This window comes from Stegostoma tigrinum, chromosome 10 (genome assembly GCF_030684315.1).
Source record: "Stegostoma tigrinum isolate sSteTig4 chromosome 10, sSteTig4.hap1, whole genome shotgun sequence".
Classification (NCBI taxonomy): Eukaryota; Metazoa; Chordata; class Chondrichthyes; order Orectolobiformes; family Stegostomatidae; genus Stegostoma; species Stegostoma tigrinum.
This window is the reverse complement of record NC_081363.1, coordinates 84,549,011-84,576,423: the sequence shown is the minus strand read 5'-3', so window position 1 is coordinate 84,576,423 and position 27,413 is coordinate 84,549,011. Positions and strand designations below refer to the sequence as shown.

General features: G+C 45.9%; 1 protein-coding gene across 2 annotated transcripts in view; it reads left to right on the top strand.

The window, feature by feature from the left end:
* Positions 1–27,413, top strand: part of sptbn5 (spectrin, beta, non-erythrocytic 5) — a 365,898-nt gene that overhangs the window by 58,497 nt on the left and 279,988 nt on the right. For both annotated transcript variants that reach the window (XM_059649324.1, XM_059649323.1), the window contains exons 19-33: positions 1,292–1,526; positions 3,327–3,463; positions 6,184–6,283; positions 7,480–7,650; positions 9,615–9,779; positions 10,470–10,696; positions 11,074–11,260; positions 12,029–12,229; positions 13,652–13,768; positions 16,930–17,093; positions 17,844–17,976; positions 21,505–21,650; positions 22,100–22,214; positions 23,313–23,423; positions 25,751–25,930. In XM_059649324.1, coding sequence (XP_059505307.1) covers positions 1,292–1,526; positions 3,327–3,463; positions 6,184–6,283; positions 7,480–7,650; positions 9,615–9,779; positions 10,470–10,696; positions 11,074–11,260; positions 12,029–12,229; positions 13,652–13,768; positions 16,930–17,093; positions 17,844–17,976; positions 21,505–21,650; positions 22,100–22,214; positions 23,313–23,423; positions 25,751–25,930 — 2,389 coding nt within the window. The remainder of the gene's footprint in view (positions 1–1,291; positions 1,527–3,326; positions 3,464–6,183; positions 6,284–7,479; positions 7,651–9,614; positions 9,780–10,469; positions 10,697–11,073; positions 11,261–12,028; positions 12,230–13,651; positions 13,769–16,929; positions 17,094–17,843; positions 17,977–21,504; positions 21,651–22,099; positions 22,215–23,312; positions 23,424–25,750; positions 25,931–27,413) is intronic.

Genomic DNA, 27,413 nt, shown 5'->3' with positions numbered 1-27,413 from the left:
TGTTTCCAGTAGGCCATGTTTTATTACCCTCACTCTTGCGTATCAACTCGCCTCCTCCTCCACTCCAAGGCACTTCTCTGTGTTAGATCTTGATCCCGTACTTCCTGTGCTCTCGTACCATCTCTCAAGTCAACCACGTCTCTGAAAGTCTTGGCTCTGCGGAAGCTGGAACACGAGCTGACCAGACTTAAACTTTCTCAAATCCAAACCAGCACAAGAAATGATGGACCGAATGGTCGCTTTCTGTTGCTGCAAATCTTTGATGGGTAGTATCTTGAGTTAACACCAGGGATTTATTACTGAGGAAGTAGGTGCACAGGACCGGGAGAAGGCTTTTCACCCCCTTGAGCCTGAAATGCCGTTCTAGATCATGACCGATTATCTACCTCAATGCCATATTCTGGTGCCACCCTCAGACCCCTGACATCTTCAGTAACTAGAAATGGATTGATTTCTGTCTTGAGCTTACTCCAAGATCAAGCTTCCACAGCCACAGGTAGAGTTTTCCAAAGGTTCACCAAGCCCTGAGTCAAGAAAGTGCTATCTCAAACCCATGTGTCTTTCTTGTTAATATGTCCCCTGGTTCCAGGATGCCTCACCATCCCACCCCACCCCACCACCAATCTCCAAGCCAGGGGAAACATATTTATCAACATCCATCCACCAATCTCTTTTAAGAATGTTGTAATTTTCAGTGGAGTCTCTTTATGTTCTTTTAAACTCCAAACAATTTTGGCACAGTCCTGTTCAGTTCCTCCTGACAGCGCAGCCCTACCATCCCGGGAATCGGTCTCCACTGTATTTGCTCTATGATCAACGTATCCCTCATTAGGCAAGAGGCCCAGAACTTCAGACAGTAAACCCAGGTGCAGCCTAACCAAGCTTCTACACAATTGAAGCAAGACACTTTATTCCTGCACTGACATCTCCTTGCCAAAAACAAAAATAGCTGGTGTACCATTTACCTTCCAAATTGCTGATAGCGCCTTCACATTACCCTCCAGGGAATGATGAAACGCCTCTGGAGTTCACCACTTCTCAATCTTCTTTAAGAAATACCTACTACCTATCGAGCCAAAGCCTGGCAGATCTGGTAGATCCCTCAGTGCCAACATCTGTCATTAAATAAAGCTCAGGAGATCAGAGGATCAGGCGGTTACCAGGTTGGTGAGAAAGTGCTGCCTTTAAAGTGTAATGCTGGGGGTGGGGAAGTGAAGCCGGTGGCTAAAATGGCTTTGTGATTGCGGGGAGTGTCGGCTTGGAGTTCAAACGCAACTCTCTTTTGTGAAAGGTTCGAGAAGCTGCACGAACTGGGAGATCGGCTGATGAAGGGGAACTCTGCTGGCGAGGTCCCTCACGCCATGCAGAAAATGATGGCCGTACAGGCCGAGCTGGAGGCTGCATGGAAAGAACGGAACGCAAGGCTGCAGGAAGGGCTGGAGTTGCAGCAGTTCAACCGGGAGGCTGATCGCATTGAGGCAACTCTGGCTGGTCATGAAGCCTTCCTGAAGATCAACCACCTCGGGGTAATTGCGCTGTCCTGAGGGTGGGGGGGAGTCAGCCAAGGGGAAGGGATCAGCAGTGGTCTCATTGGGCTGGTGTACAATGTTATTTTAAACATGGAGATTCTGAGCATTTTATCCCACTTTGCTGATAAATCTGAGCATTTGTCAATTGATAGAATGAATTAAAGGTTGCCTCTTTGTAAAACCCCAGCAGGATCATTGATGTCCTCCAAATGAAAGAGGAATTGCCAGGCCAATATGACTTTATTTGATTTTCAATGGGTTTGGACAGCAAGGAAGAGACAATGCGATAACGTGCTGAAGGAATTGAGCTGGACTTATCCGTTAGTCCAATTATAATTAACAAACTCTCTATGTACTGCCTAAATCAGAGTGATAATCATGTTTGTAGTAAATCAGAGGAATGATGCACCAAGGGCAGTGTTCTACCAGTGCAGTCGTGCCCCCTTCCCTTGCCTCTTCCCTCACCCCTTCCTTTTGCCCCTGTCCCTTACCATTTTCCCTTGCCCCCTTTGCCCCTTTCCCTCACCCGACCTCTGACTCCCTCTCTCTTGACCATCATGCCTCTCCCACCTTGCCTCACCCCCACCTTCCCTCTCCAGAGAATATGGCTCTCGATTGATGACCATCCTTAACCATTTCACCCTAGTGAAGGGACCTTGTGGCCTCTTCCATTGACCACCTCTAACAACCCGACCCCCTTTGAAAGTTTTTCTCGTCTCCCCCCTCACCCTCCATGAGCTGGCCTGAGCATGTCCATGAGGCATTGGGAGGGTTGGGTTTGTCATGTGACAATGAGGTATTGAGGGTAAGTTCTCACCAACAGGGGTAAGTGAGCTCTTGAGCTGATGGTGGGGAGAGAATCACAAAACGTGGGTTCAGCCAGGAGCATGCAGCTGTCTCGGCAACGCCTAGGACGGCAGCTCATGAACCATGGGCTTTGGATTCCTTGAGCTGTCAGCCTGAGTATTCACAGGTCTCATAGAACAGAAAAACTTTGAACAGTAACTTCCACAGTCCTTTTCAACTGTTCCAATATAGTCAGCATCCTGTAAACACATCCAGGGCAAAGACAATTCAGCAACATGGTTATTATTTTCACTGCTATCTCTCTCCAGTCCTGTAAGGAGAAAGAAACAATCTGCTCCTTTTGATTTTTAAGAGGAAGCCTGTCTGTCCAGGATTTTACTCCAGCAGCAGAGAAGCCAAGCTTTCATCTCCAGTAGCCAGCAAAAACCCACCAACTAACCGAAGGGAAAACTAAAGTCCTGGGGTCTGTGAGAGCAGTACTTCGGCCACTAATGATTCTTAAAAAAAACGCCCAGGTAGGACTCGGAGCTGTTTTACTGACAGCCTGTCTGAGGGAGACATTTCTGCACCACTGACAACAGCCCTCTGCAACAGAAACAGCACAGAACACATCGCTTAAAAGCACAGTACTGTCACAGATTTGTAATGTAGGAACACAAGGCTGCCATATTGTACAATGTGATAATGATGAAACAAGCAGCTTGCGTGATATCGGCTGGGAGATATCTGACAAGTTGAACTCCCCTGCTCTTCTTTAAAATAGCGATCTAGCATCTGTTACATCCATTTAACAAGGCATTTGGAGCCTTGATTTCCTCCCATCTGAGATTGTGCAGCAGTTCTTCAATGGAGTCCCAGCCCAGGCAATGCCTTCAGTGCTCTAGGCCTCAGACCCTGAGGTGAAGGTGCTCCCACTACAGCCACACTACTGTTGAAGTGAGAGCAAGTCTTAAATCTGAGATCTCTAACAGTATGAATTACTTTTAAAAGGACAATGTGGACTCGGTCAGCAGCCTGCTGAAGAGGCACGAAGACTTTGAGAATGTGCTGAAGCTAACGGACCAGAGAATTCGGGGGCTGCAGGATAAAGCCACCAGGGTCTCCCAAAACAGCAACTACTCTAACACGTACGTACTGGCCTCTTAGTAACTGACTTGCTGACATCCAGATCTGCAACAGGTGCACTCTGAAGCAGAGATTTATGCTGCTGAAATCTAAAAGTTCAAGATTATTGTTAATGTAACTTGATTGCAAATGTCAGGACCAGACAGAGACAAAGCATGTCTCATTCTCGCTCCCTATTGCTTTCTATACTGATGGATAGTTGCTGTACATTGCACGGTGTTCATCCAACTGAACAGGCGGGTGCAGCCTTGGTTTAACATCTCATCTGAAATGATAGGACCTCCAATGGTGCAGTACTGCCTCCATACTACATTGGAGTGTGACCAAGCGTGCGTGATAGTGACCGAGCCACAGCTCTCACTATTCTCTATCATTACCACAATGAACTACCTCCTCAGTTCATGTTGCACTGACAGCACCCTCCTCTTTAATGACAGTAGTTACTAAGTACTCATTTAGTACCTCAGCTTTGCCCTGTTCCTTCTCAAGAATGTTTTCTTTCTGAACTCTTAATTAGTCCTGCCCTTTCTGTAACTATTGCTTATAGTTATATAATTTATATTTATAAACAACTGCTTTTTTCACGTCATTCCCATTTCCACCCTCGTTCTAACCTACATGATTTCCCTGTTATTTTTGGATTCTGAGTTTCACTCCCAGCAAAGTCTCAGATACCAGTTTACCTTTTCCTTTAGTTTTCATATCTTTGGTTGCTCTAAGTTGGCTCTGTGATCTCTTCCCAGTCATTCGCATAGAGGTCAGCTTTTAGTAACAAGCCCAATGCAGTGAACAAAAACATTAGTTCACTGATTTTACCCCAGATCTGTTCTCCAGCAACAAAAGGATTCGGGGATTTCATCCAACAATACAGTTTCAGAAATAATTCTGAAGTAGTACAGTTTATTCCTGAAGAAATACAATTTATTAAATTCTTCTGAAATAATATATCTTATTAAATACCCTGAAATAAAACAGCTTATCTAATATTCCTCGAACAATACGAATCATTAAATACTCCTGAAGCAATACATGTTGTTAAATACTTCTGAAGTAGTGCAGTTTATTAAATACTCCTGGAACAATATAATTTATTAAATAGTCCTGGAGCAATGCAGATTATGACATACTGCTGAAGTGACATAGCTATTAAATGCTCCTGGAACAGCTTTAGCTTAAGTAAGCAATAATTTAAAAAAAACGAGATGTCAGTTGTTGATGTCACAGGCCCTGTCACCCAGCAATGTCTATGTTTGAATTATGCAGTTTAGTTCCTTTCTTAATCCTTGGAGAAGATTGAGCATACTACCCAGTATTTTTGTAGGTGTAGCTCAGAACAGAGGGAGGAGCAGGGTCTTTGGTGAAAGTGTGGAAGAGGTGCACAGTGAATCAATGGTGAGTAGAGTCAGTGAAGGAGAACCCTGGGCGCCATCCACTTTCACCCTTGTGCTGGTAACCTGCAGGCTAACCCTAGGTGGCGTTTGTACCCGTCAAGTGAAATTTGCAGACACCCTGTACTGCTAACCAGGCCTTACAAGAGCCTTTGAAACTCACAGTACCTTGCCCGTTAATTTCCCGTCTATTGATTTTTGCCTGTTATGGTCGATGAGTGGATTTGAAATGCATGTCAAGGTGAACAGGCTGGTTTTAGTTACTCTGATACCTCTACTGCCATTTCTAGGCTGTGCATCTTGTTAGCTTACTCCAACACCACACAGTCCCTTGAAATCGTTCATAGAGTCATACAGCACAGAAACAGACCCTTCAGTCCAACCAGTCCACGCCATCCATGTTCCCAAGCTAAAATAGCTATCTGCCTGTGCTTGGCCCATATCCCTCCAAGCCTTTTCTATTTATGTACTTATCCAAATGTCTTTTAAATGCTGTAACTGTACCTGCATCCACCACTTCCTCTGGAAGTTAATTCCACACACAAACCACGCTCATATCTTTTTAAAATCTTTATCCTCTCACCTTAAAAATATCCACCCCAGTCTCAAAATTACCTACCCCATGGAAAAGAATCTGCCATTCACTTTACCTATACCCTTGATGGACATATAAACCTCTCTGAGGTCATCCCTCAACCTCCTACGCTCCAGTGAAAAAATCCCAGCTTAACTAGCCTCTCCTTATAATTCTCATCCACATTCCCAGCAACATCCTGGTATCTGTGTTTTCTTGCCAGAACTCTTCTTAAATTGGCCCTTTCTTCAAGAAAGTGGACCCATCCTATGTTTGTAATTATATCCAGTCTTAGATACTGTCCGTAACTATTAAAGCAGCCTTCATATTGAGAGATCTGCACTGATGTGTGAGTGTCTGTATCTGCTTTTGTAGGGTCAATGCATTGGCGAGCTTATCTCCGGCTTCAACTCTTAGAACTTAAGAGCTAGGAGCAGGAATAGGTAATTGAGCTCTTTAAGCCTGCTCCTACTTCAGCCACCTCTCAATATCTTAAAGAGCATTTACCCTCACAGGGCAGGAGCTTGCATTCCTGGGCAGAATATTGTCAGCAGAAATGACAGTGACATTTTTCGGGGGTTGTAAAACAATCTGGCAGCATGGTCATTAGAGACACAATGCAAATACACGTCATTTTTGTATCATTACCGGGAATGTGTCATGGGAAAGAAATGGCTTGCATTGAACACAGGTCCTGTGGACATCCCTGGCCCATCCAGGCAGGTTTGCAGCTATAAGTAATGTTTCTCTGTCTGTCTAGAATCCGGAAAAGGGTGTTTGTGATCAACGACAAGTGGAACGATCTCAATTGGAGTAGCGACTACAGGAGGAACAGACTGCTCGCCTCAAAGAAGCTCCAGGTCTTACCCATTCCGACTGCTTAATGTTTCACTCATTAACAAAGAATTAATTTTGAGACCATTCAGAATTTCTATATGTCTCTCGGTATTTCACAGCCTTTGAATCACTTCTCTTCTCAAAGGGTAGTCACCGTTATGGTGTGGGTTAAGGGTAGCAGTCATCTCAATAGAGAGCTGAGTGGCATAAATAATGTGGAGAATCAATCAGGAAAACCAAGACACAGAGAATAGATATCGGGGCACTGAGTCTGTAGAAGGCCCAATGATCCAGAGATTTCAGTCTATTTCTGGGCATCAGTGCCTGACACCATAGGCTACAATTTGAGGCATGATGCCCCACTCATGGAGTTACTGGGTGCACATCTGGGTAGTGGTCCTCCTCACTTGGTAATACTGGGTACAATCTTAGAGTCACCGTACCACAAGAAGCAGGAGAGTTGTTGGATGGGTGCACGGTAAAGAAGGAAACCAAATTTGATGACATTTAAGCTGCGAGGAGAAGCTGAGGAGCCCAGGCCCAGTTACTATCGAGAAGCAATGGCTCAGCAGAGAGATTGTGAAAGTTTGCCGCACCCTTAAGAGATAGATGAATTGAAACTGGTGGATATGGTTGGCATTATCCACAGACTCTCTGATTGGGGCAATTAAATTGAAGCTTAAATGAGGGAATTGGCTCATGGACCAGTCAGCCCTTTAGACCTATCCTGGTATTTGACTGGACAATTTCTGGGCATGACTGCACCTGATTTCCATTTATCCAGATATTCGATGAGGAAACATTTCCCTTTTGAAATGGTCTCTCAGCCTCACCAGCCTTTTTTGGGAGAAGCAGAGTTCAGACATCCTCAATCCTTTCTGTTAAAGAGTGCCTCCTGATGCCACCAATGAACGGCCTGGCTCTAGTAGCGATTTTTGACCACTTTGGTCTGAACTGGCCCACCAGAGAAAACAGCTTCTAACCGACGACATTATCAAGTCATCCATCATTTTGAAAGATCGCCCCATCTGGCTTCTAAACTTGCGGAATGACAAGCCTGGCCAGTTGTAGCCCATCCTCAGAATTGAACACTTTGAGTCCTGGTAGCATCCTGGTGATTTACTGCTGCACTCCTTGAAGTGGTAAGACCTGAACACAATATTTGAAGAGTCTGACTCGGCCATAACGCTATTTTCCTCCTTCATTTCTATCACTCTAGGAGTTTAACAGAGACGTAGCTGAGCTCCTGATGTGGATTGATGAAAAATTCAAGCTTGCCTCGGATGAGTCGTATCGAGATCCGACGAACATCCTGCGCAAACTGAAGAGGCACGAGGCTGTGGAGAAGGAAGTGATGGCAAATGAAGTGCGAGTGGACGACCTGAGGAAGGTACAGCTGCTGCAGTCAGGTTAACTTACTGAAAACATGGGCTCCTGCCAAAGGGTCTCCCAGAGACTCCAAGGAAACGTGCAGTGTGGGCCCAGCTTCCAAGCAAAACCACACAATGAGGGACGCAATGGATTGTGTCCAACTGCAATGTGATGCTCACAATACAGCCTGTCTGAGAGACTGGGTGACGCTGAGGCATCAGGGACAATGGGGTAACTGCACTGTGTGATATTGGTGTATTGGGGTCAGTGAGGTAATTGCATTGACAGATACCAGGATATCAGGGTCTTCTCAAGAGTCACATTACACTTGAAACCTTTCCCCCTTTCTGTCTCCACAGCTGGTGCCAGACCTGCTGAGTTTCTCCAGGATTTTCTGGTTTTATTGCACTCACCCACAACTAGAAACAGCTTTATTAATGAGTACAGCTGCACACAGTGACAGGCGGTTACAGACACAGATGCATACACACAAACGTAGGGACAGATAAACGTACACATAATTGTCGTATGACACCAGGTGATAGTCCAACGAGTTTATTTAAAATCACCTGATGAAGGAGCAGCATCCTGAAAGCTTGTGGTTTCAAATAAACCTGTTGGACTATAACCTGGTTTGTGTGACTTCTGACTTTGTCCACCGTAGTCCGACTCACTCACTCAGTCACTCACTCAGTCACTCACTCAGTCACTCACTCAGTCACTCACTCAGTCACTCACTCAGTCACTCACTCAGTCACTCAGTCAGTCACTCAGTCAGTCACTCAGTCAGTCACTCAGTCAGTCACTCAGTCAGTCACTCAGTCAGTCACTCAGTCAGTCACTCAGTCAGTCAGCCACTCAGCCAGCCACTCAGCCACTCAGCCACTCAGCCACTCAGCCACTCAGCCACTCAGCCACTCAGCCACTCAGCCACTCAGCCACTCAGTCACTCAGTCACTCAGTCACTCAGTCACTCACTCACAGCAATCAGGTTCCCGGAGTTGCACCTGACCGGTTGCCAATGAGACAGTGAGGACTAAGCTCAGACATCACAAGAATAATAAAATCATTGAAATGTTAAAAACAGAACCTCAAAGGTCTTATCACGATGATTCCCCAGTAGTAAGTGATTGTAAGTGTAGAAACAGGAAATTAGTGCAGATAATGTATTTCTTTCAATTTGTTACTGGGACATGGATGTCACTGGCTGGGCCACCATTTTTTGCCTGTCCCTTGTTACCCATGACATGGTGAGCTTCCTACTTGAACTGTCGCAGTCCATGTGCTGTTGGTAGACCTACAATGCTGTTGGGGAGGAAATTCCAGGATCTTGACCCGTTGACAATGAATGACTGTTTTCTTGTCAGATAGTTTGGAAGGTCCTTGAAGGTGAACATGTTCCCGTGCATGTGCTGCCCTTGTCCTTCTAGATGGTACAAGTTGGATGGTGCTGTCTAAGGATCTTTAGCAAATTTCTGCAATAAATGTTGTAGATAGCACACACTTCTACTAAAAACTGAAGGGTGATGTGAGAATGAGCCTTTTTCACACAGGGAGTAGTAAGGACTCAGACTATGCTGCCTGAAGTGTGCTGGAGGTAGGTTCAATTGCAACATTCAACAGGGTATTGAATGGTATTTAAGTAGGAACCAGGTACAGGGTTAAAGGGAAAGCGTGGAGAACGCCACCAAGTCATAATGCTCCAAGAGCTAGTGTAGACACAATGGACTGAATGGTCTGCCCTGCACAGTTAGATTTCTGTAATAGGGCTAGGTGAGCTTCAGGGACAAGTTGGCACTTGGGATTATGGAGTGATTGGGTTCAGACAAGACTCGGGAATAATATTCCTGGCTTCCAAATATTCATGATGAGCAAACAACCTCCTCCTGCGCTGCCCGTTTCTCCTCACCTTGTACTGAGGATGGTTGAAGTGTTTACTGATACTCTGTCAGGGAAGTGTTACATCTGCCCTTTTTCCATCAGGCAGGCAACGACCTGATCGAGGAGAACCATTATGCCAGGGATAATATCCGATCCTGCCTGACGACATTAAAGGAAAAGTGGATGAAGCTCTGCAATAAGCTGGTGGAGCGTGGGGACAAAATGAGGCAAGCTGGCCAACAGGAGCAACTCATGGAGCTACTACAGGTGTGAAGCTGTTTCAGATGGGGGCACAGGTACTGTGCCCAGCATGATCTTTGGGCACTGTCATGACCCCTTCTGGGCAAGGTTTGGGCAGGAGGAGCGGTGGACTTTTCTGTCTTCTGGGTGATCCGCATGAGACACTAGTAGAAATACTGCCTGTTCATTCCATTATTGACTTAACAGTCCCCCATGGGGACATGGCAATGTGCTTTAGAGTCTTTATACAAAGAAAAAAGTGTTTTTTTCCCCCCCACAAACTCCCAAAGCATTTTGCAAACAATGATATTCCTTAGAATAGCACCAGATAACTTTTTAGGTCAGTGTTGATTGAGGGATAAGTATTAACCAAGATTCCAATAGACCTCCCTGCTCTTTAAATGGTACTATTGGATCTTTTGCATCTATTCACAATGACAGACAGTTTAACGTCTTACCTGAAAAAGATGGCATTCCTTCAGTACTGCTCCTCCAATAGTTCAGCCCTCTGACCAGCACTGCAGCAGGAGAAGGGGCACAACTGTAACATGAAACTGTGCAATTGTCAGTAATGTCAGAAGTGACCCAATCCATTTGTTGTCCAGTTGATGGCAACTGTGCTGCATTCCCTGATGCAGAATCTGGCTGGTAATGTTGCTGCGGTTCTGGCGTTGGTGGGTTGATTTCCTCTCGCTGTCACTCACTCACTCTCTCTAGGATGCCAAAGCAAAGCTTGAAAAGATTGAGAAGATGTTGCAGAATCCCAACACAGGCCATGATCTGCGCTCCAGCAGACTCCTCCTGAAAGAGCACAAGTGGCTGGAATGTGACATGCGTGAGCTCGCGGAGAAAATGAACAGCATTGTCAACCGGGCCAAGAAGGTGGCAATGGATCACTTTGACTCTCAGAGGATACTGGAGCAGACTCAGAAACACCTGGACTGGTGAGGCTGGTGTTTGCTCTGGATAGAGTGGGGGAGGTGGGTAGACAGTGGGGCAATGTGAGGGGACAGTTGCTGGTGCCTGGCATTCACGGAGCTCCCTAAGCTGGCTGAAGTCCGCAAAGTGCCCCCCGACTTCCCCCTGCACTCCACCCCCCCCCCCCCCAATCCCCACCCACCGCCAGTGAGAACACCCCACTGTAAACCCAACCATTGGGCTTCCCACTCGCCTACACTTCATTCACCAATCGACACAGTCTGCCCTTTGCTCAATAAACATCTGCAGTTCTGTTCCCTCATTAAGTTACCTGCCCCTCCTTCTGGGAAGTTCATCAGGTTAATTTTGGGCTCTTGATTTTGCTGTACCCTTTCTCCCATAGGTTTGAATCACTCCAGAAGCCCCTGGAGCACCGGAGGAAGGTTCTAGAAGCAACAGTGGCTCTGCATGAGTTCTACCACCACAGTGACCTGGAGTTGAAGTGGATTGCTGAGCGCGTTCCAAGCAGTACATCATCAAACTATGGCAAGTCCCTGGACATGGCACAGAGCCTGCTGCAGAAGCAGAAGGTGAGAGTCTTGAGTAAGCCCTACCACTGATTGTAGCCAGCTCCAAGCTCTTGGCTTTAAGATGGGGTTTTGAGAGGCCGGACAGCTTATAATGTTGAACAAAGACAGAAGTTGCTGGAAAAGCTCAGCACGTCTGGCAGCATCTGTGAAGGACAAAACAGAGTTAATGTTCTGAGAAAGGGTCACCGGACCCGAAAAGTTAACTCTGGTTTTTTCTTTCACGGTTGCTACCAGGCCTGCTGAGCTTTTCCAGCAGTTGTGTTTTTGTTCCTTATTTACAAAATCCGCATTTCTTCGGTTTTTATAATGTTGGCTTGCGCAGTTTTGAAGTAACATTCCCTGAAAAATTTAAATTCAACACAGCTGGATAATGGGCTATCCATTTAGATGCTGGGATAGTAGGAACTGCAGATGCTGGAGAACCTGAGATAACAAGGTGTAGAGCTGGATGAACACAGCAGGCCAAGCAGCATCAGAGGAGCAGGAAGGCTGGCATTTTGGGCCTCGACCCTTCTTGCTCCTCTGATGCTGCTGTATTCATCCAACTCTACATCTTGTTATATCACTTAGATACTGGATTTGGCCTATTGAATGGGATGTGACAAGGTGTAAAATAGCATCCTGGAGTGGGGACAGTATAGCCTCACCATCTCTTTCCTCACCCCTAGCCCTGACTTTATCACTCCTCCTCCTGATTCCACTTCCTTCTGTAGGCCTCAGGCCTGTTCTTGAGCCTGTCATTGACCTTGGCATTTCTCCTTGCTACAGGAGCTACAGGTAGAAGTGAACACTCACAAGCAGCAGTTCCAGAAGGTGCTGGAGATGGGCCAGCAAATGGTCAGCTCCCAGCACCACATGGCCCAGGGCATTGAGGCCAAGTGCAGAGAACTGCAGAGTCGCTGGGAGGAGCTGGAGTCAGCCTGTGGTGACCGGAGGAAAAAACTACAGCACTCAGGGCGGTTCCACCAGGTATTTTCAGGGATTTTTAAGATAAATTCTTTCACAGGGAAGGCCTTAGAAGTTAGTTAGGAGTCAACCACATTGCTGTGGGCCTGGAGTCACATATAGGCCACACTGGGTAAAGATAGCAGATCTCCCTCCCTGATGGGTATTAGTGGATAAAATGGGTTTTTACAACTATTTGCTGTGGGAGCAAACCTCACTGCTGACCGCCATGTTGTGAAAATCTCTGTTGCTCGGCAGGAGAGAGCTCTTAGCTGCTATTATCCCCTTCCAGAGAGGGAGGGAGAAGGCATTTGTTGGTATAATGAGGGGATCCTCCTGGCTTAAACAGGATAAAAGTTTAAATCATGTTCACAACTAAGTACAGGGCACATCATTATGGCGACTACAAGGAGGGTTGAGATGACAGAATGGGTTGTGGAGTTCGGTTTAAACCCTCTCAAACACATCTACTGTGCATTCGATGATGGATCACCATTGTCAAGGCTAATTTCCAACTCCAGATTTTTAATCAAATTTAAATTCCGTTAGCTGCTTCTGGAGAATTAGCCTGGCCTTTGTACTATTAATGCAGTAACATTACAGCGACACCTTCTGTTCAGGTACAGAATAGAGAGCAAGAGAAGGGTAACTGCAGTAGTTAGCCCCTGTATTAATTCTTCTATACATTTGGCAGTGGAGACCATCCATCTCCCTGGTAACCATTAGAGTCTGAAACAGACTGTTTCACATATTTCACCCCGAGGTATGTTTGACCACATATTTATACAACGCAGTCTCCTGCAGCAGCTACACCTCTTGTTCAGTAGTATACAGCACAGACAGCAGTTACAACTCCATCTGCTGATCAGCCAGTATACATACCTCTGCAGCAGATACACACCCTTTCCAGAGCAGCCAGTATACGCTATCCTGCGCAGATGCACCACCTTCTCCACAACAGACAGTGTATATTCCTTTACAGTAGGTACATCTTCTCATCCACCGTAGATATACTGAGATAACAAGGTGTAGAGCTGGATGAACACAGCAGGCCAAGCAGAATCAGAGGAGCAGGAAGGCTGACGTTTTGAGTCCGGACCCTTCTTCAGAAATGGGAGAATGGAAGGGGATTCTGAAATAAATAGATATTGAAAGGGAGGCGGATGGAAGATGGATAAAGAAGCGGATAGGTGGAGAGGAGACGGAGAGGTCAAGGAGGCGGGGATGGAGCCAGTATAGGTGGCGAGCTATGGTAGGGGTTGGTCAGTCAAGAGAAGATGGAAAGGTTAAGGAGGTGGGGATGAGGCTGGTAGGTAGGAGGTAGGGATGGGCATATACTCCTGTGCAGCAGTTACATCTTCCTCCGCCCTGCAGCAGATGCATCACTGTCTCCTCTTGATGTAACTGATAAATGACAGAATCACAGCTAACCGTGTTCTGATTTAGTTCATCGCAGATGCATCCGAGCTGGAAGCCTGGGCAGCAGAAAAACTTCAGCTTGTGACAAGTGAGGATTACGGGAAGAATGAAGCTGCCACTCTGAAGCTGATTAAGAGCCATAAGGTGGGTGAGATCTCTAGAGGTGGCAACTTGGCAGCTTGTCTATGAGTAGCTTTCATTATCACATGCTGCACTTAAATACACCACCTGTCAGAACTGTTCTAATTAACTGAAACAGCGGAACTCTAACTTACAGCCTCTGTGTCCTTCATTTGTTAGCGGCAGTAGGTGCATCCTGAGGCATTGCTTCCATGTCTCTGTCCCTTGTGTTGTTACTGCAGTTTATCTCTACTTTGTACTCACCATAGTCATCAAAATAGACTAAAAGCTCGATGCCTCATGTTTTAGAGACAAATGTTGACTTAAAAGAACAACTTGATTTGAGATTGGTAAGGTGATGAAGGGACCAGATGGTACGGATGGTCCTCATTTAACATTGCCTCATTTAATGTTGGTTCACTTTAACATTGTTAATCAGAGGAGCCTGTAAACTCGGTGAGAGTCCCGAGATTCATCTCCTTGCAGACCTTGTCTCTACTGATGTATCCAATATCCCAGGAGGGCTCTGAGATATTTACTGGAGTGATTCAGCAAGAAAAGTCTCCAGGTTCAGCAGATCGGTTTTCTGCCAATTCGGACAGGAACAAGAAATCTCTCTCCCTGCTGGGATTCTCGTCACTGTCAGCACTGTGTATCACTGAGCTCCATTCTGTCACAGAGGCGCAGTTAGTCCATGTGGAGACCGGCAACAATTTTTCCTCGCCTCCTCTCACTGGTTCAGCTCTGGGGCCTGGATTATTAACTCAGAAAGGAACCAAAACCTAAGACTGCATTGCAGTCCGAGCAGCTCAGCACCTCACGTATCTGACCTCAGGCCGCTCCCTTCATCGTTGAGCATGCTCTGAGGGACAGCATCTGGTCACTGAAGTAGACTGTTAATGCGAGAGCTCAGCAGCTCTCTGAACTGAAAAACCTCTGCAACCAGCTGGATCCTGGTGAATCAAGAATATAGTGTACAAAATTGTGTGTATTTGCTTTAAAATATTGTACAGGTAGTATACAGTACTGTATCTCTTTCATATTTAATAGTATATTTTATTCTGAAAGTTATATCAACTGAGAGTGCAAGGCACTGTAAATATACAGTGCTTCAACTTATACATTCGTAGACTTGAAGATGTTCATGGCTCAAAAGGAGGAGCCCATCCTGTCTGTGCCAATCAACCTTGTTTGCTTTTGGCACAAAAATGAGTGCAGGATCCTATGGGATTCCTACGGGAATTGACTTCAAATTGTCTCTCATAAAGCAGCAATTTCAGGAACGCAACCACACCTTTAAGTGCAGATGTTTTATTCCCTTTATCTGGGATAGAAAGAATGCGATCGTCATGTTGCATTGCATTCAGTCAGATCTAGTTTAGATGTCGAGGTGATTCAGTTCCCAGAGATCAGTGAACCTCTGATGCAGTTGACATTCTTGAGTGACGGACTTTGACTCTAAATTCCTTCAGTTGAGCCTGAGCTCTGGGGTAAGGGAGGTTTCTTCTTACAGAAACTGGGTACTGCCAAATCAGGACCAAATCAGCTTTGAAGTCCTAGAAGTGGTAGCATTGTAACCCAATAACACTGCACTAAAATTGAGATAAGACTGGATAGATTTCAGACAGCAGAGTTTTGAATGAATTTTGTTTTCTAAAGGGTAGAGTCTGGCCAGGAGAATGAGAGAGGTGACAATGGCATGGATTAAGACATCGACATCTAGTGAGCTTAGACAGAGGTGGAGGCAGGCAATGTCACACAAGGGATTTGGTAGCCCAGCGCTGAGACCATGAATGGTGTGGTTCAGTCTAAGACAATGGTCCATGAAGAAGTTGAGGAATCAGCGGTGAGGGATTGGAGTTTCTGGTGTTAAAAAGTCGCCACTTGCTGTTTCACATTGTCTGACGACACAAGCCCAAGTTCAGAAAAATGAGGAGCGATCTCATGGAAACCTGTAAGATTCCAACAGGTCTAGACAGATGTTCCCAATAACTGGGGGAGTCCAGAACTAGGGGTCACAGTTTAAGGGTATGAGGTAGGCTCTATAGGACCAAGATGAGGAGAAACATCTTCACCCAGAGACTGGTGAGCCTTTGGAATTCTTTATCACAGAAAATGGTTGAGACCAAAACATTGAATGTGTGCATTAAGGAGTTTGGTATAGTTCTCTGGGCTAAAGGGATCAAAGGGTGAAAGTGGGAACAGGTACTGTGTTGGACAATCAGCCATGATTATATTGAATGATGGAGGAGGCTTGAAGGGCTGAATGGCCTATTTCTGCTCCAATTTCCTTTTTTTTAATGAAATCTAGTGTCTGGTGTTAGGTTTCAAGCCCTGCTTGTGCAGTGAACATGCTGATTACTTCAGGCACCTGGGACGTGGAATAAACAGAGTCTGAGCATGTGGAGATAAATTTTCTGACAAGCCATCACAAAGAAATGGACCAGAAAACAGTTGTCAGCACCTGAAAGAGAGACAGGCCAGTGTCTGCAGGTGATGGTTCACCATCAGCTGCAGTCAAAACATGACTCTGCCTTCCCAACCTGAGCTGCCGCCTAGCCTCGTCTGCACTGTTAGTGCTCAAAACCATCCCTTTGTGCCTGCACAATGATTGTAACTGCTTCTCCCCAGCAAGTGCAAGGTTAGGAGCTGTTCGCCAATCTCTCTTTTTTGTGAAAAACTTGAAAGCAGTGACTGTCCTTTATAATCAGATCCTATGGTTTAAGATGCAGAGCGTTCAAATGCTATCTTTGCCCACCCGCAATTTTTTTTGTGTTTTATATCACTTTGAGAGAATATGTTAATCAGCACGTAGCAGTGTAGGAAGTAGAGTATGTGACTGGTGGTCACTTCACAGTCTAACTTGCTGTGAGTTACGTGAGGGGCTTGAACCTATATTTCCTTAAAACAATTGGTGATCTTTCAACGTAAGTCTGACTGCTGACCAAATCGCAATGTAACACTTACTGACTGTATCTCTGCTGATGTTAATCCAGTTCTCTCTGCTCTGAGCGAAAATGTTTCTCCACCTCAACCCTCCCCAGTGTCCTTAGCCAATGACCCTCAGCATGTTGCTGGAGGCTCTGCTGGTTGTTGCTGATTCACACTTATAATACAGTCAGCAAAGAGGCGCGCCATCTTTCCCCCATCTTGCACCTCTGAACAGTGTTCCCATTAATTCTCAGGCTCTGGAGCAGCAGATCCAGGATTACCAAGGCCGTGCAGAGGAGCTTCACAAGATTTCTGAGGGCCTTCTGCTCAGGGGACTCATCACCTTCGACATGGTGGACGAACCTCAGGAGCAGATTCGGAAGAGGTTGAAGGAATTGTGGGAGTGTTCGGCTGTCAGGTACAGGGATTCTGGGGCTTCATGTACTCTGGCTCAATGACTCCTATTGTCTTTGAGATAATGCCCTGAGATAACAGCGGCGAAGTGATGATGGGCATTAGGCAATGAAAGCAGTCCAATTCGATAGGCTGTTTCCAAGAATAATGTCCTATTAGTGATTCTTGCCCCTTGTGTGATTGTGCAGAGAGATTTATGAACGTATTTCGCATTTATACACCTCCATTTGATGACTGACGTACAGAAGTGTTACGTGTGTGTGTGTGTGTGTGTGTGTGTGTGTGTCTGTCTGTCTGTTTATCTATTTGCCCATGGGAAGTGGGCATCACTGGCCAGACCAGCATTCATTGCCAATCCCCAACTACCCAGAGGACAGTTAAGAATCAAGCACATTGGTTTGTGTGTGTGCGTGCGTGCGTGTACACTTGCATGTGGGGTTGTGTGTGCGTGCACATACTCACACGTGTGCACACAAACCAGCCCAGGCACACCCTGTGGAGACCTGCTTCATGGAATGGGTTTATGGACATGAAGCTAATTTTCTGGGCTTTTTATTATATGCACACACGTGGAGCCGTGCGGTGTGCACTTATACTCACGTGTGGGGTTGTTTAAGTGCTTGCATGTGCATACTCACGTGTGAGGGTGTGTGTGCATGTGCATGTGTACCCACTTGCCAGGGACACCCTGTGAGAACCTGCAGTGTGGATACGAAGCTAATTTGATGATCTTTTTTTAAAAACAAATTCCCAGGTTGCAGAAGTTGGAAGAGACCTTGCGATTCCATGAGTATCTGAGGGAAATTGGAGAGCTGGAGGCATGGGTCGCACAGCAGATGCAAACTGCCAGTTCTGAGGATTACGGCAATGACTATCAACATGTGCTGGTAAACAGGGCTCATTTGTTTTCTGTGGGTGTGACTAATTGCCATCTCAGTATCATTACCCCAGCTCATATCTCCCTCACCACTCGCACGAGAGACATTTAGCAACAGGGGAACTACCTCCTCCTCAACTCAGTCACCTGCTGCCCATTTTAACCTTTGGAAAACATTGAGTCTATATTGAACTCAATGATGTTCTCCCAACGATATCTCTGTTACCTCCAGACCCAACCTTCCCTTTGGTCGCTGAGCCATCCTCCTCAGCTTTACCCTTCAGTGACAACAAATTGTTCAGAGCATTACTGCTACAATTCAATCCCACACCATGTCCAGCTGATGCAGCAACTCCATCCCTGGTGAATGATATGGGTTTCTGGAGCGGGTTTCTGGAGCAGGTTTCATCTCACTGTCTTTGCAACCCTAACCCAACCTTTGCCAACTAAGCCCATGTTCTGTCTCTCGCCTACTCCCAACCCCACCCCCCCCGACCCCCTGGCTCAGTCCACAGCTCTCCACCGCTGCAAATCCCTCCTGTTCTCTCCCTCAAACAACACCCACTTCTCCCGTTCCCAATCGCTCTAAGCCCGTCCATTTCTCTCCCCCAATCCTTAGGGTAGAATGACAGCTCAGTGGTTAGTCCTGCTGCCTCATAACACCCAGGACCTGGGTTCAATTCCAGTCTCTGACCACTTTCTGTGTGGAGTTTACACATTCTCCTAGTGTCTGTGTAGGTTTCCTCCAGGTGCTCCAGTATCCTTCCACAGTCCGAAGATGTGCAGGTTCAGTGGATTGGCCATGCTAAATTGCCCAAAATGTCCAGGGATGTGAAGCCATGGTCACAGGGATAGGGTAAGGGTTGCTCTTTGGAGGACAGTGTGGACTAAACTGGTTGAATGGCCTGCTTCCACACTGTAGGGATCCTATGATTCTGCAATCAAAGCCTGTACTCCAGCTCAATTCCTTTACCATAGTCCCCCATTCTCCCATGTGGATCCATCCCAGCTTTCACTTTCCTAACCCACTCAGAACATCTGCCCCAACTCGAGCTATCTGTCTCAGCACACATCTACCTTAGGTATCCCAAGGTGCAACATACAGTCATTAGTGACATGATGAGCCCATGCGCTGAGGGAGGTTGGCTAAAGTTGAAGTACAGACTAGAATGACGCCATTCAGACCTCTCATCTGTGCCGGACCCCTGAAAGAGCTGCATGATGGTAAACTACTTTCCATCTTTTCTTCCACCGTCGTCCTGTAAATGAATTATCTTCTTGCCCCTGAATACCTGACCTTTCCCCCCTTGTCTTTCACACGTTCCCGTACATTCTGAATTTGTGGCCCTTTTCAAACAGTGGCTTCCACAATCTTTAAAGATTCATTGTGTGAAGAAGTACCTCCTCCTTTCCCTTTCTAGTTCTTTTGTCATGATCTTGGTTACTTAGCTGGCCCTCCGGATCGAGGATAACTTTATTCCACTCCAGAGTTGTGGGTCCTGAGGTGGCTGAACAGGGTCCACAACATCTGACTATAAGTGAATCAGCTGGTGTTGCAGGCCGATTTGCGTCATCGATACTTCCCCTCACTTTGAGGACACTCCTAAGATGCGGGAATTAATCTGCATTGTCCAGTAGCTCATGGTGCATCTTGATAATCAGTGAACTGTGTTGTGGTGTGGAAAATGGAGAAGAGCATTAGGGCAATAGCACAGCCTTTCTTGACCTCATTTTGCACACTCATTGGGCCAGTGGTAGATCCAAGAATCATGGTTTTTGTATTGTCTTTGAGCAGGGAGACAATGCTGATGAATTTCTGCAAAATTTGAAAAGGGCTGTCCATAATCCCTCCATCAAAATGCTACTTCCAATAAGTGCTCATTCTATCTCTGTCCTTGATGAATGTCGCTGTGTTCTTAGCTGTTATTGGGTACGTGGATCAGAGATGGTCTTGACTGTTTTGAAGAACCCACACAGGCTGTTGGCAACTTACTTTACTTCCTCATGCTTTCCACCCACTGTGTGTTCTTTCAGTCACTCTGCTGACCTTTGGCCTTCATTTGTCAGTGGTCCTGCTTTCTTTCCAATTGCAGAACACCTTGTGTTTGTGACTTAATCACTCCTGTGCCCCCAGTCATCCATTTAACCAGGCGTTTACTTTGGTTGGTTCTGGTTTGGATGTGGGTAAGCAATTTAACGGTTCCAGACCACATGTAGGTGACTTTCCAGGGTGTGCACTCTTCTGATACTCACCTATGAGTTCTCTTATTCCGTTTAGATCTAGTGGGACTCTCTTGCTGTCTCAAGTTCGTATACTGGCAGCAACTACAATGGCTTGCTGGCTTGGATCCTGAAGAAAATTTTAACCATTTGGCTGAAGCTTGGCTTTGTTTTGTGGTTTTGCTGTAGGGTGACCTAGAGTCCCTCTGTTAAGAATATATCCTGAGTGAAGCTGTGCAATTGCCTTCACTCAAAGTGGTGTTCCCCAAGCTCAGTCAGCCTGGCAAGGATGTCCACTTACATCGGAAAACACCAACTCATATGCTCCACTTGTTGCATTTTCTAGTGATAAAGTCAGTTGCAGTGCCTGTTTGAAATCAACTGGGACTTCTGCTAGTAGGTGCTTTCACATGGTTACTTCATTAATGGCATAAAGCAAACAGTCTCTCTGCATCTTGCTAAGGGTTAAATCAAAGTCATGTGCCACTGCCAGTTATCTTAATGTAGTCAAAAATCCTGAAATGGATTCCCCTGGTTCTCAAATTGCCTATAGCATCTCAGAATTAGAGGAGGCTTGGGCCTGTAATGTTCCTTAACTAAATCCGTCAACTCTTGAAAGATGTTGCTCACTGGTGCCTCAGGGAAGGTTCTGCTCCTTATAATGGAAAAGGTGGTAGGTCCACATGCTTTCAGGAGAATTACACGTTGCTTTTCATCTCCCTCAATGTCATTTTCCGAGGAATTCTTCCCACATGCCGTGCCCAGTCTTCAACAGCAGGATCAAATGAGTCAAGCTTCCCAAATAACAACATGATACCAGAAATCCTTGTCCCAACTCAAAGTTGACTGTTACGAGTGAATTTCTTCAGGAGAACGTTTTTCTCTTGTTGCCGCGAAAATAACTCCACAGAAGCTAGTGTCCCATCACTAGGCCACCCTATATTTACACATAGAGAGTCCTTGACACTGATCTGGCTTCCACAAGAGCTAACTCTCAGTGAGCAGAACGCCTGACACTCCTGTTTATATCTGTCAGCCAACATCTCTGGTCCAGATTAACAGTCCCTTTGAGAACTCACATTCTGGGATCTATCTGGCTGATTTTGTTACAAGCACTGCAGTACTGTCATGTGTAAGTGTGGGATTGCTGTACCTACAGTCAGCAGGGTGTCAGTGCTGTACCTACAGTCAGCAGGGTGTCAGTGCTGTATCCACTGTTAGCAGGTTGTGAGTGTTGGTGTGTTATTATATTCTAAGTAGGGTGTATGTGCTGCTGTTCTGTCAGCGGGTGTAAGTTGTTGTGTTCTCCCATTGTCAGCACCTGAGGGCACTCTACGAAGACTTCCTGCACCTGGTGGAGGCCGGTGAAGAGAGGATCCAGGGGGTTCAGACCTTGGTGAAGAAGCTGCTGGAAAACCACCATCCTCAGTCCCAGGAAATCACACTCAGGAAGGATGCACTCAGGTACTGCCGTCATGTTACATTGCATTAAAAATGCAGAATATATTTACCGTCCACCTCATTTATCGGGAATGCATCCGTGGCTGAGGAGTTCACAGAATGCAAAATCTGAGAGTGACCTGAGGGGATCACAGGGCGGTGTCTCTAATTGAGTGAGGGGATCATAGGGCGGTGTGTCTGAGTGAGTGATGGGATTGTAGAGCAATGTGTCTGAGTGAATGAGGGGGATCATAGGGCTGTGTGTGTGTGTGTGTGTGTGTGTGTGTGTGTGTGTATCACAGGGTGTTTAACTGATCTGCAGACATTTCAAAGTCCTATGTTGTATGTCCGGACTTCAATTTGCTCATTACACCAACTGGCATTTTGCTGCATGAATGGTCCCTCTGGACAGAATGGCTGTCCCTGTTGCTATCATCACTCTGTAATTGTAACTGTCTGACCTGTTGTTGCAGGAATTTGTGGAAAAGTTTGCAGGAACGAGCTCGCATCCGGGGACAGAAGCTCAGTGATGCAGAAGCAATTCACAAGTGCAGCCAGGATCTCTGTGATGCTTTGACCCATATCAAGGTTTGTGCTTTCAGCTCTCAAACTGGAAAATGCACAGGAAAATAGCAGCTTACACACACAAATTCGGGTGTGAAGGAGTCTGTTCGGCCCTTCAAGCCTGGACTGCCAGTCAGTAGGTTCTTGGGTGATTCACCTAGTTCCAAATTCCACATTTCCATCCATCTCTGATAATCTGAGATTCTTGTTAGGCAAATTCTCAGTCTACCTCCACCTTAAAACTATTCCATCATGCTGTCTGATAAAGCAGAGGTTTCCATCATTGCGCAAGCCCCAGAGATAAATGTTTGCCTCATCTCTGTCCCAAGAGGGTGAGACCTAATTTTAAACATTGCAGCTTATTTTCTGATCTGACCCACAAGAGGATACATCCTTTCCATATCCGTCCTGTCAAGACTTTTCAGGAGTTTACACATTACAGTTGCGCCACCCCTCTCTCTAAATTCCACTGGATACAAGCCTACTCTGTCTAATCATTTCTGGTGAGGAGCATGTGCAAGTAAGGCAACTTCTGGGAACATGCTCTTCCCTTTAGGCCTGAAGCCTGTTGAGATCACTCCACAGGGGCCATCACCGAGACACCCTTTATTTACACGTGGAGAGTCCTTGACACTGATCTCTCAGAGCCAACTCTCAGTATCAGGATGTCTGGCACTGCTGTGAGCCAGGGCTCCCTGATTCGATGAGATTAATAGCCATAATCAGGGAACTTGTAGTCTATGAGGTCCACTTGGCTGACCTCATTACAGTCACTGCACCTATATTCCATTCTCTTACAGTCTGTATATCTCTGTGTGCGGGAATGCTGCCGCATGTCCCCTGTCATCTTGATCACAGATTCAGTGTGTGCAGGTTGGAATTACTTCTGTTGTGGCAGCTGCTGCCGTTGTTGTGTCATGCTTATCATTCAACAAAACCACAGGACGGAATATATAACATCTAACCCAGTTTGGTGGGGACAGTGTAGAGAGAGTTTTACTCTGTATCTAAACCCATGCTGTCCCTGTCCTGGGCAATGTTTGGGCATAGTGTAGAGGTGAAGTGATTTGTGTGTTGTGAAATCTGCCTCTTTACAGTTACCTTTTGCTTCCACCACTTTAGGAGAAACTGAAAAGTTTTCCTGATGACATTGCAAAGGACCTGCGGGGCGTTCAGGCTCAACTGCGGAGACATGAGGCACTGGAACATGAGCTGTCTGGGGCCGAGCAGCAAGTAAGACCATGGATTTGTGATTCGATGTCCCATAGTTATATCAAAAGTCAAAGGAGAGCAGTGTGACTTTTCGGGCAATAATGTGACTTGATGTTGATCTGTGCACCATGTAAATTTCAACTAGCCAAAATTACAGGTCCCAGCTCATCTATCATTTTCCAACAAATCCAGAACTTACGATCCTCTGCCATAATGTTCTTGCAGAATATTCTGTACAATTCACTTTCTCGTTTGCCTTTTCTTCAGTAATTTTCCTGTACAATATCCTCTCCCTCTGCCTTTCTCTCTGACTCTCTTTCTCTCTGACTCTCTCTCTCTCTCTCTGCAGTAAGTATTCTTGTACAATGATTAGATTAGATTCCCTACAGTGTGGAAACAGACCCTTTGGCCCAACAAGTCCACACTGCCCCTTGAAGTATCCCATTCAGACCCATCCCCCTATAAACCCACACACCCCTGAACACTACATGCAATTTAGCATGGTCGATCCACCTACAATGTACTGTCTCTCTTTCTGCAGTAGTATTCCTGTGAAATACCCCGTCTCTTACTCTCTCTGCAGCAGTGCTCCTGTACAATTCACAGCCACTCTGTCTACAAAGTTTCTGCACAACGTACAGTCTCATTCTCTCACCGTACTGTAGTGTCCCTCTACAATATATTCTGTATCGTTGTGCTTAAACTGCTTGAACCATGTACGTTTTTCAGTTTACTTTGTATGGTCTCGACAGCTTAATCTGAAAAGCTCAACTGGAACCCCTAAGCCACCACCCCAATCTCAGCAGGCTTTTGAGGATGTGAATGGCAGTTTGCATGACCCACCTGAAAAGTTCCAAACAGCTTCAGTCTCCATCTGTGTTCAGCAATGAAGACTGGATGAAGTGCTACGAGTTGTAGGCCCACAAGACTTGGAGAAGACATTGTCTGCAACATGTTAACGATTGCTGTGTGGGTGAGGGTGAAATGTTTCGAAATGGGTGTGCTCACGCCAACATTTCTGTCTCAGGCTGCAGTGCTCCAGTGAAGCTCAATGCAAAAGCTGGAGGATTAATACCCTTGTTACTAACCTTCAGGTCTCTACATTCAATTTAACAACTTCAGAGCACAGATGCCTTCCTTCACATTCGTCACCCACGCCCACTCCAACAGGTCCTTGTCTTCTGTGGTTGCTCTCAGCGCAGCCAATCCATTTTCAGTATTAACTGCCATTCCTCAGCTGCATTCAGCCCTGACAAAGAGTCATTGGGCTTGAAATGTTAACAGTTTCTCTCTCCTCAGATGCTGCCAGACTTGTTTAGTTTCTTCAGCACATCCTGTTTCATTTGTTTTAAGTCTCCACTGTCTGTGGTTCTTTCTTTTATTATACAAGGATAAATTGGGTATCCTTCTTAATTGAACCTCTCACTCAGTTTTCATCAGAACAAGGTTAATTTTTTAAAAAATCCTTTCTTTTGCTGATACCTTTTCCTAAACCGAATGCATTTCTGTTCGAAAAGGAGCCAAACTGATCAAGCCTTCTTAAGAAAGGGTAATTTTTATTAGTCACCAAACATGGGAAGAGATAATAAAGCACAATGCACACTCATGTACAGTTCAGAAATATTAATTTAAAATGAACAGTTAACAAGATATAGAATTCCCAGTTTGGGTGCTGCAAGGAGTAAATGGTGCAACATAACAATCGTTGAATTGGTGATACTGATATTACTGATGTTGATAGTGAAATAGTTGATTTTGAGAATCTTGGCTCTATAAGTTAGATGACGGCTTTCGTCCTGTTTCCTTTTTGCAGTGACTTCACTGCCTTCCCTGGCTTCCAGCACTCGGCATGAGAAAGAGACTTTCTTTACCTGTATTGCAGGGGTGTCAAATGACTATCCTCAAACTGTGACCTTCCCAGGACACCAGTTCACACTAGCACATCAGCCACCAACACTCTCAAGCCAGAGATTGTCATTGACTTTTGACTTTTTTTTCATATATGGAAGTCTAAAACAAAGCGTGCAATTTGGGATATAATTGACAGGAGATGGCTCTGTAATGAAAGGGATACTATCTGCAGAAGATCACAACCTAATGTGTTTTGACTTTTATCCTTGCCTTTGAAGGGTTGCTGTTTGAAGTCCCTTTGACAGTCTTTCGGGTGTGACATTCTGTGGTTTCTGTCAGGGCTTTGGCAATTACTGAATTTATACTTGCAGTCACCTTTTGGATATGTGTCCCTTTTTTATTTTATAAATAAAGGGACACATTGTCATGCAAAGGTCAGTCAACTTTATGATCAGCTGTCTTGGCAGTGCTCAAAGCAGGTCTCCTTCTCATTGTAGATGCAGGCTTTGGTGGATGCAGCCGATGAAGTTCTGCACCGATGCTCTACACAGCAGAGTGCAGACCTACAGGACAAGCAGCAAGCTGTTGTGGAAAACTGGGAGACCCTGAGAGCTAAAGTGGACCAGCGGAGAGAAGACCTGGAACATGCCTGTAAAATCCAGAGGTTCCTGGCGCAGGTAGGCAGGGGTCAGCATTCCACATGAAATGCCTTGCGGTGGGAAATACAAAAGATAAAGAGAATCTCCCATTTATTTACTATCCCATCCTCAGGGCATCCCAGAACACTAACCTGCCAATTAACTGCCTCGTTTGATGTGGTAATCACAGAAAGGCAATTGCACACAGCAATCTGCAGAGATAGAAATATGATCATGGCCGATCTGTATTAAATGATGTGATAATGGAAACTGCAGATGCTGGAGAATACAAGATAACAGAGTGTGGAGCTGGATGAACACAGCAGGCCAAGCAGCATCTCAGGAGCACAAAAGCTGACGTTTCGGGCCTAGACCCTTCATCAGAGACGGGGATTGGGTGAGGGTTCTGGAATAAATAGGGAGAGAGGGGGAGGTGGACCGAAGATGGAGAGAAAAGAAGATATGTGGAGAGAGTATAGGTTGGGAGGTAGGGAGGGGAGAGGTCAGTCCAGGGAAGACGGACAGGTCAAGGAGGTGGGATGAGGTTAGTCGGTAGATGGAGGTGCGGCTTGGGGTGGGAGGAAGGGCTGGTTGAGAGGAAGAACAGGTTAGGGAGGCAGAGACAGGTTGGACTGGTTTTGGGATGCAGTGGGGGGAGGAGAAGAGCTGGGCTGGTTTTGTGGTGCAGTGGGGGGAGGGGACGAACTGGGCTGGTTTCGGGATGCGGTGGGGGAAGGGGAGATTTTGAAACTGCTGAAGTCCACATTGATACCATTAGGCTGCATGGTTCCCAGGAGGAATATGAGTTGCTGTTCCTGCAACCTTTGGGTGGCTGGCATCATTGTGGCACTGCAGGAGGCCCATGATGGACATGTCATCTAAAGAATGGGAGGGGGAGTGGAAATGGTTTGCGACTGGGAGGTACAGTTGTTTGTTGCGAAGCTTTTGTGCTCCTGAGATGCTGTTTGGCCTGCTGTGTTCATCCAGCCTCACATTTTATTATCTTGGAGCTTTTGTGCTCCTGAGATGCTGCTTGGCCTGCTGTGTTCATCCAGCCTCACATTTTATTATCCTGTATTAAATGATGTTTGTTTTCTAAAATTCACTTGCAGGACATGAGCGGTCGCTGGATGCCCAGCATTTATCGCCCATTTCTAACTGCCCTTGAACTGAGTGTCTCTTACTAGGGACATTTCAGAGGGCAGCTAAGAGTCAAACACATTGCTGTGGTCTGGAGTCACACGTTGGCCAAGTGAGGATGGCAGATTTTCTTCCCTGAAGGACTTTAGTGAACCAGATTTTTTTTTTTCCCCTGACAATCATCAATGGTCTTCAGTAGGTTCTTAATTCCAGATATTAAAGTAAATTAAAATTCCACCAATGTGACAGAATTTGAGCCCAAGTCCCCAGAACTTTAGCTGAGTTTCTGGATTAATGCACAAGCAATAATACCACTAAAAATAAGTATCGACCAGACACCCAGGGAAAACTCCACTCTCTTCTGTCCTTAGAAATACAGCTT